Consider the following 9,436-nt stretch of genomic DNA (forward strand, 5'->3'; position numbering starts at 1 on the left):
TGTAGAATACATGGGGCCACAACAACTGTGGAGTATGTATTTAACTACAATTGTGATGCGTAAAATACATGGGGCCACAACAACTGTGGAGTATGTATTTTTCATATTAAGTCAAGTTTGTGTAGAATACATGGGGCCACAACAACTGTGAAGTATGTATTTTTAATGTTAAGTCAAGTTTGTGTAGAATACATGGGGCCACAACAACTGTGGAGTATGTATTTACACGTAGAATACATGGGGCCACAACAACTGTGGAGTATGTATTTTTCATGTTAAGTCAAGTTTGTGTAGAATACATGGGGCCACAACAACTGTGGAGTATGTATTTTTAATGTTAAGTCAAGTTTGTGTAGAATACATGGGGCCACAACAACTGTGGAGTATGTATTTACACGTAGAATACATGGGGCCACAACAACTGTGGAGTATGTATTTTTCATGTTAATTCAAGTTTCAGAGCAAGTTCATGCTAAGTCAAGTTTCAGATCAAATTCATGTCAAGTCAAGTTCAGTTCATGTTTCAATTTAAGTTATGTCAATTATGCTATGTTGTACGCTAAGTTATTCTTTAATTACTTATGAATTTGATTATGCATTTATGCTTTTACTGTCATCCATGCATCATTAGTCTGTGTGGAAGTTTTTTTGTTAACTTGCTGAGATTTGTAATCAAATCTCACTGTGGTAGTCCCAACTACCATTCCTCCCGAATGGTAGATCTTGTTACAGGACCTGAAGGAGGATCAGGAGCTGACCAACTAGACACAGTCGACTGAACGACGGTGCGTCGTTAATGTTAATATAGTAGTTAAATTACTACTTGTACGATGGAGTTGCATCTCCAGTACTTTTGGATCATAACTATTTTGGAATAGTGCTGTGATCTTAGTTATTCAATGGATCTTTATATATGAAGTATGTTTTAAGTATTGGGATATTTTCAGTTTGGTGCATAGTATTGCTAAAGAAAAAAATTATCCGCTGCGAATATTGCATAATGTTATATGCATGTTAGGATTATTGCATCTTATATGTCATGAACGGGGGCAGGTAACCTTGTGTTGCATGTCTCGACGCTTCAAATGTCCGTCCGATCCCAAACGGAATTTGGGGGCGTCACAGTGTTACTACTGGAAATCACTGGTAGTGAATTTCACAGTGTCTACAGAAGTTAACATGCTCCTAGGTTTTTCTGTGTCACTTGAAAATAAAACTCTTGCAGGTAAATGGGGGTCGTGGAAGGTGTATTTTTTCATAACTGAGCCTCTTTAATATAACGTGGTGTGTTAGATTTTCCTGGTTCAGTTTTGGTTGTTGCTTGGTGTGCAATCTGTTGCTGCAAGCACTCCTAGTTGGTGTTGCACTACACTAGTTGTTGCTTGTGCTGAGATGTTTATGTGTTTTCTAGTTGTGTTGATGCACTTTATTTTGTGAGTACCACAGGGGATTGGCCTTTCCTAATTGCTATATTGCACGGCTGTTGCATTAGGAGTTGGTAACTTCTAGTGGCTGCTCTGCTCATTAATCTGCTGCTTCTGCACTATACTAGATTGTTGTTTGGTATTGGGAGTTTGAGTGTGTATTTACTGCAATATAACTGCTTTTGTTCTAGATGTGTAAGAGGATTGGGGTCATCAGGCTTGTAATTTTGGCAACCATCAGCCTCTTTTGTCTCTTTTGTAAGTGTGATGGCTTAGAAAGTTCAAGTAATTATGTTGTTCACAAGTAAAAGTTTCAGTTATATAATATACTTTGATGCTTTTAATTTTGAGAAACAGATTTCTGCACAAACTTAGTTGTAAAATGCAAACTAGATATCAGATCGAGTTGTTCACAGTTCACTACCAAACAGAATATTGAAAACCCTCTGAAATACAAAATCAAACGGGGGTTCACAACTCTAATCGTATTCAACAAACTCCCACATCCAAGCCACTTAAACCTATTTGTTAACATATCCAACAATCTTGTCTATTCACTTTTTAACAGTATCCATTAAATTCCTTGTTTGGTTACACAATTCATTTGGGATGAGATGTTTTGTTAAAAGTTAAATAAAATATTATTATAATATAATTTTTTAATTTTAGTTTTATTTTGAGATTTAAAAATATTAAATTATTTATTATATTTTATATAAAAATTTGTGAAAATTATAATGATTATATAATATGAGATGAGATAGTTTAGTTTTGTATAACCAAACCAACCAGAATTGAACCAAACCCTAATCAATGATGGATTTACACAACAATTTCTACGCAGCAAAACTTTTCCTGTCCTCGTGTGAAAGTCAAACAAATATAATACGTTGGACATACATCGTCGGCTATCCATGGACGAAGGCATAATTTGATATGAACAAGTAAAATGTTGAATACAGTCACCTACGACAAACAGCATGCAAACAGCTGCTGATGTGGCAAAAATGTTATACGCACCGTTTTGACTTGACCACATGCATGATTTGATTCAGCCTTGCTTCTTTCTTCGTCTTTAATATGGTAAAACCATCGTCCTCATCTACTTAGCAACAAGAACATGATAAACGACCAAGAGTTCAGCAGCCTACTACCCTGAAAAAATTCATTATTTTTATATTGTTATTTTAATCTTTCTTCATTTAAGGGCAGCAATAAGAACAATATCATTCTTTCCTACACCAAGAAGAGCTCGTTTCAGATTACAAAACATCTGTGCAGGAGGCCATGTCTAACAATAATAGAGCAGACACGTACATACCACCCATCCACCAACAATTACTCACCTTTGGTTCCGCCATTAAAGGGCCTCTGATACCAAAAATAGGTAAGGTGGTGGAAACGTCCTCAAATTATTTTATGTTCTCCTACAAAGCTCTGCTTCTTGATTATAGTTTGCATTTTTTTAGGAAGATTTTCGAAGACTTTTGAGTTATAATACACTCTTCAATCAGAGAGATGAAACTAATCCGAAGGATGCATTGCCCCAACGTTTTATCTTTGATATTGAACTTGAAGAATAAAACAATTTAACATGATCACGTTTTAGTATTTTACAAATCTTTGACATTAATGGCAAAGGAGTTGCTAAAATTCGCAAAGCCATCAAGATCAGGAGTATATATACATTTAACCACACAATAAACAATCTACTAAGAAAAAAGCTGAAATTATATCTAGAAGAAATTTATTAGCTCCTTTAGTGTTCCAGAGACGCTACACCTCTCTCTCTATCTCTCTCTCTAGTTCTCTACATCATCTTCTTCAGCTAAGCCAGACTATATTACATATTCTTCTAAAGACCCACAAGCTGATCTCTTGCTTGCTTGCCCTTGTGATTACATTTAAAAAATAAAAATAGAATAAACGGGAAAAAAAGGTTTAATACTTGTTAAATATTAGCTTTTCTCTGTATCATTCTTCTTCTGCAATCTCTCTCCTCCATCAAAATTCAAAAGTAACTAACATCGAGAAACAACTTCTAGTTGAGGTGAAAATTGTAAAGAAAAAGTAAGTCCTCTTGTATTGTACCCTCGAATTAGTCTTCTTGGAATTCATTCCTCTACTCCTATAATTCCTGTCTTCGAGCTTTCATTTGACTGTTGAGATGCCATTCCCTGTAGCCGATGCAAAAGGGCTCTATGGAAGGCTAAGTCCTTGGGGGCTGCAAGAACTTAATCGAATCGTTCAGGTATAATCACTTTAGAAATAAGACTAAATTTCAAATCAAATTCTCTATATAAACTAATTACTTGTATCATTTATTTTTCTTTTAATGATACATATAATCAGAGTGGATATGTGGCTAAATATGAGCAAAACATCATTCAATAGAACTGCATTTTTTATTGAACATAAAAAACTACAGAATCTTTTTTCCAATTGGAAATAGAATTGAAAGTCTTTTTTTGGATCTATAAAACGAAATCAGCAAATAATAAATTGATGCACTTCAAAATTATTTAAACTTAATTATATAAATAATAAAAATTATGAAGGGAATGTGTTGACTTGACTTCATATTGTTATATATCATAGATATAGCTAAAAGAACGTATGTCTTCATACCTTTCCTTGTCCTCGCCGGTGGAACCATTGTCCAAAACATCGAGCAAATAACTAAAACGCTTAGCAGATTGGAACTCTGCTTGCTCCACACGGGCTAAAGTGTTGCGTAAAAGAGTTTTAATCAGAAAAGAAAATAAGGGAAGGATATTGCTACAATATATAAATTAATAAAGAGATTAAACCTTCTGAGAGCCTTAATTCATCCATTGAGTAGCCAAAATGCGGGCGACGGAACAAGGGTTTAGGGGTTAGTTGCAACTCAGGGAGATGCCTGCTCTCAATATCATGTGCTTGCTCATGTTCTTCAATGAGATGTGTCCCATGCAGTCTTGAATCATCAAAATCTCTCACCACTAGAAGAAAATGAAAATTTCACCAAACAAATTGTCTCAGCCATGAAGAAATTAATCACGACACAAATAATAGTTGAAAATAGATAACTTCACTTCTATGAAGATTTTACTTACTCGAGTTAAGCTCAAAATCACCATCCATCAAGTCTCGACCGTAACATCTAGTGTGCTGTGTTTTATCTGCATACTTCCTGCACAAGAAATATCTTAGTACCACATCATGTTTGCGAATTGAAATTTGCATTACCCTAGGGCATCATAATGCATAATATAAAATTTGAATTTCCGATTCAATGGTGACAAAACTTCTCTAGGAGATTTATAGGACTCATTTAGATTTCCAATTCAGAATCATAGCGTCCACCATAGGAGTTTTAACAAAGTGAGAAGTAAAGAGGGATTCCAACTAGAGTAGTATTACCCAATGATTCTTATAAACAGAAAAGGCACTCAGGCATGTCAAGAAAGGGACAAAAGCCAGCTGGGAATCCAGATTCCAGAATGTTATAAACTTTGCAAAGGTAAAGCAAGGAGCTTAGTCTGTTATTGATGTCGATGAATGTGAGGAATATTATGGGTATCAACATCAAAAAACTATATCAATTAGTGCAAGGGTTGCCCAGAGATTCTGTTTCTATGAAAGAAAGCTTTTACTTTTCTCTAGGCTGCTGAAACTCCCTAATGTGTGTTCATCATAAGAGTTTAAAACTGATAATTAAAGACATAGTTACTTTAAATAAACAGAAAAGATTTACCTTTCAACAAGCCTTGACTTTTCCTTGTAAGGTTTCACCAGAACACGAGCCTGACAAACAGAATGGGGATTCCCCTTGGCTAAAACTTGCTTAACAGTCTCCGCATATACGAAAGTGACAAAACCAAACATCCTCTTCTGTTGGAAAGGGATCCGAACATCTTGGACAAGGCCAAATTTGCTACATGGACAATTGATAAGCTGAGAAACCAAATTCCAAATTTAGGAAAAGCAATTAAAGTTCCTCATAAACCAGACTTCCTTACTTGAAGTAGTCAGAAACATCTTGCTCTGTGAAAGTACTCTCAGCCGGAAAGGTAAGATATATCTGCCGAGAACCAGCAACAATTACACCAGGATCACTTCTCACTACCAAGTATTTTGGCACATCTTCTGCCAACATTACTGAGTGCTGCCCATGAGGCCTGCAACTCGTATAAATTCACAACTTAAGCAATGAATTAATTATGTAAGAAACACATTAAGTCTACAAGTCCCACCTGTCAACAAGACAAATGCTGTTCTTCAACCTAGCAAGTAGTTTTGTTAGGCTATACCCAGCCTTACCATGTCTATGGCTCTCTGTAAGATAGCCTTCAGCCTGAAGAATCCTCCCAAACTTCTCATAATATATCATCGGAAGTGAAGCAATTGAAACTGGACCTCCTCTTCTTGATTGCAAAAGCTCGGTTAATTCCATTTCAAGCTTTTCAAGACATGCAGGAGAGAAGATTTTCTCTTCAGTATGAAGATCGTTTGAACTTTTACTGAGAATCTGAGAAAAGCTTTCTGGTATGGGATTCCCATGGTAGTACCTACAGTTGTTTCCATGTTTACAAAACCCCTTACTGAAGTAATGGCAAACCTTAACAGGAAATTCAGGCAAGCTTGGAGACCTTTGACCTTTTCTCACACCAATTGCAGGTTCTGAGTGATAATAATTGCTAGAAAAATCTGAACCAATTGAATTGGTAGATCGAGGCTGATCTTCCAAAGTCAAGAACTGCATTGGATTTTGAAAGTGATAATCTTCAGAGATTGGATCTGGATAAGCTGGTGAGGCATACTCTACATTACAATCAGCAGCCACGTGAGAATCCCGGTAGGGACTTGCACTAAGTAGAGTTATTGGAGACGAAATTGGGCATGATAAATGTGGTGTGGAGGGTGTGAACTGTAAAGGAAGCTCTGAAACTGGTACTTGGTTCACTGGATAGGGTGGGACGGGAGCCAAAACTGTTGGTTTAAATAAGCCCAGCTCGGCTTTGGCTTTTTTTATCAAAGAGTGGATCAGATTATCAGGGCTGAAGGCCAACCTGATCATTCCGCGTTCACCATGGTCTTGGAACAGAAGATACCCGATGATCTTTGAGACATTTTCAGGCTCTATTTTCTGAATTCTGTTGTACACAACTTTCGTAGACTCAGAAAAATCCATTTCACCAGTCCAGCCCTGCAAATGCAAAATAACTGATGCAGATTACAATGGAGCTTGGCACACCAAAGCAGTTGGGGCATATAAGGAAATTAAGTTAACACTCCACTGAAAACAAAGCAAGAAACAAAAACCCTCTCTTGGTAGATGTTTTCTATCTAAACATTTACGAGGAAAAACATATCATCAACTGGAAACCTTAGTGGTTCTAATCACTAAAATCCTATATATCTGCCACCGCATTCAGTTTATTACTATGCCGTACATGCATTTACAACTATAAGCCAAAAGTCTGCAGATCCATAGCCAGGAAAAGCAGAGACATCCAAGCAAAAGTCAAACCAAACAGAAACGAAAAACAGCATAGTGAACGCCGAATACAACAAAGAAAAAGAGAGAGGGGAGGAGGAGGAGAACAGCAGGAAATATTACTTGTTTTAAAGCAGCAGCATGAACAGCGGAAAAAATTATTTAAAAAAAGAACTTATCTATTTTAGCATACGCCAAACCAGAAGAAAAAAGATGATACTTCTCTTCGCTGCGAACTAAAGTGGAAAGCCATTATTTTATAGAATTAGTATATACTGCTCTGGAAACAAACAGACAATTAGAACCAAAAAATGGTGGTTATGGTCATACTAGAGTGAACTCGAAGAATACATTTTTTTCCCATAGGAGGGGAAAGAGAACAAGTTCACCACAAACTCAACCTCAGAACACAAGTCATACTACCTTAGGCCAAAGAAATCATGTTTATTGGATAGTTTCAAGGAAGGCATCCCAGAGAAACAAACAAAACAAAAATATAGAACAGTCTCCTCTATTCCCAAAGAAACAAGTTACGTTACTAAAAGATAATAAAATCACAAAAACTAGGGATGGAAGCGAAATTTTTGGTATATCAAACAAAACTCACATTCCTAAAAATACGCTATAAATATATGAGGAGAAAAGAAAAGAAGAGAACCGTACAACTTCAAAGTTTCATCGTCTCGTTTGGGGAAAAAAAACATAGAACCTCAAAAGCACATCTTGAACGCTGAAGTAAAGTTTCAAACACATTATAAGGCAAACCTATATCCAGCGTCAACTTTTTCAAAAATTAACCACGCAACTCAAAAGGCCAAATTTACGCACGAAAAAAAAAAAAAAACTCAAAATTCAAATTCTCAGCCAATTTCGAAAAGCGAAATTGTACGTCGCTGAAAAATTCACCGCATTGAATCATTGACCATCAGAAAGCACCAAAAACAACAGAAAAGGGGAATGCGAATTCAATATAGATCAAAGATCTAACAATACCCACCAAAATCCAACAGTTCTCTGGAGATGAAACAAAGTCAGACCAACCAACCTAAGGCCTCTCAGACTCTCCGACGATGGCCATGACTAGTGTGATTGTGCACTCTGTTCCTCTCTTTCTCTCTCCCCCTCTGCCGCTGTTATTTTTTGCTATTTTGATCCTACTTCCTGTACCTTCCCTCCCAAAAAAGGACTCCATTGTTAAAAGAAAAAATGAAGGCAACAATGACAGTAAGGATGGCTTTAAAGGGCGCCTTGTCTTCAGTTCAAATCAACACACAGTACGGTACACACAACACACAGCCACAACCCCTTAAAAAGAAATTTTTTTATTTTTTTTTATTTTTTTATTTAATGATTAAGAAAATAAATTTAAATATATTAATATATTTTTTTATTTTTTAAAATTATTTAAATATATTAAAAAAATATTTAAAAAAAATAACGTGCAATCAAATTGAGCAGTGCTCCTCAAAAAACTACTGGCCCATTACTAAGCTTGTTGCTTGGCATTCTTGCCACTGTTACCGTTTTTTTCCATCTTTTTTCAATAAAAGAGACGCAGATTACAGGTCGTACGACGTTGTTACAGAAAATTGTGCGAATTATTGTAGGGAACGTTGAGTTTCCCAAACTGCCCCTTGGTGAATCTCGAAGAAAAAGTCAAATTCAGTTTTTAACTTTTTACTTCGTAATATTTTCAGTTTCTACCGTTGGATCAACTGAACAGGTGGTCCCCGCTTACTCTGAGAAGAACAAAAGCCGGCGGTCTTTCTGCCGTAAAATCTAAACGAGGCACTTGCATGAAGACCACGTGCCTTTCCGGGCGACCATTACGCAGAGTTTTAGATTACGTTGAACAAGTGAAATGAGTATTTTTTATTTTAAATAAAAGTTTGAAATAATATTTTTTAATATTATTATTATTTTAAAAATTAAATTAAAATTTAAAAAAATTAAATTATTTATTTTATTTTATGTAAAAATTAAAAAAATTATAATAATAAGATAAAATAAATCTTAATTACCAAACCTAACCTTACGCAATGTTCCGATGATCAACACCTACTCGTCTATCTTCGGGCACTCGGTTTGTTGGTGGTTCTTTTAAAATACATTATTAAAGTTAATTTTTTTATTTTATATAATAATTTTTATAATATATAATATATTGACATATCTATTTTTTTATATTATTTAAATAATATTTTTTTTCTTCTTTTTAAATATTTCTTTCTACTAATTAATTTACAATATTTATATATATTTTTTATATTCACAATTTGTTTTTATATATAATATAAAATAATTCAGTCCTATACATGTAAAATAAAAATATATGTCAAATAAAACTTAAAAATAAAATCAAAATATAAAAATATTGGTTTAAAAATATTTCCAAGATATTTTTTAGAAGAAAATAAAATATATGTGTTTTAAAGGATGAACAATAAAAAATAAATAAAAAATACTTACATGGTAAAAATCAAAGTAAAAGAAAATGAGATAATAAATGAAATAAAAATAATAATAAAATCTT

The 9,436-nt window shown here is 34.7% G+C and overlaps 1 protein-coding gene across 3 annotated transcripts; it reads right to left on the reverse strand.

The window, feature by feature from the left end:
* Positions 1 to 3,154: 3,154 nt before the first annotated feature.
* On the reverse strand, positions 3,155 to 8,172 carry LOC122306734 (zinc finger CCCH domain-containing protein 18-like). Of its 3 annotated transcripts, none has more exons than XM_043119243.1 (8): positions 7,949 to 8,172; positions 5,660 to 6,612; positions 5,426 to 5,584; positions 5,161 to 5,340; positions 4,520 to 4,596; positions 4,235 to 4,405; positions 4,053 to 4,146; positions 3,155 to 3,657 (listed from the first exon to the last, which is right to left on the reverse strand). In XM_043119243.1, exons 2-8 carry the CDS (start codon positions 6,595 to 6,597, stop codon positions 3,624 to 3,626), a joined length of 1,653 nt encoding a protein of 550 aa, XP_042975177.1. In that variant the 5' UTR covers positions 6,598 to 6,612; positions 7,949 to 8,172; the 3' UTR covers positions 3,155 to 3,623. The 3 variants fall into 3 exon arrangements, with proteins under 3 accessions (XP_042975177.1, XP_042975176.1, XP_042975178.1); XM_043119242.1 differs by having other exon boundaries at positions 7,901 to 8,172; XM_043119244.1 differs by having other exon boundaries at positions 3,155 to 3,648; positions 7,901 to 8,171.
* Positions 8,173 to 9,436: the final 1,264 nt, after the last annotated feature.

This window comes from Carya illinoinensis, chromosome 4, assembly GCF_018687715.1.
Source record: "Carya illinoinensis cultivar Pawnee chromosome 4, C.illinoinensisPawnee_v1, whole genome shotgun sequence".
In the NCBI taxonomy this organism is placed as follows: domain Eukaryota; kingdom Viridiplantae; phylum Streptophyta; class Magnoliopsida; order Fagales; family Juglandaceae; genus Carya; species Carya illinoinensis.

Excerpts from the sequence above, each read along its gene's own strand:
- LOC122306734 (XM_043119243.1), bottom strand. The coding sequence starts at position 6,597 with ATGGATTTTTCTGAGTCTACGAAAGTTGTGTACAACAGAATTCAGAAA. Across the intron at positions 4,147-4,234 it reads TGAATTAAGGCTCTCAGAAG|CCCGTGTGGAGCAAGCAGAG; the intron begins GTTTAATCTCTT and ends GCAACACTTTAG. Across the intron at positions 3,658-4,052 it reads ACCGGCGAGGACAAGGAAAG|TTCTTGCAGCCCCCAAGGAC; the intron begins GTATGAAGACAT and ends GATTCGATTAAG.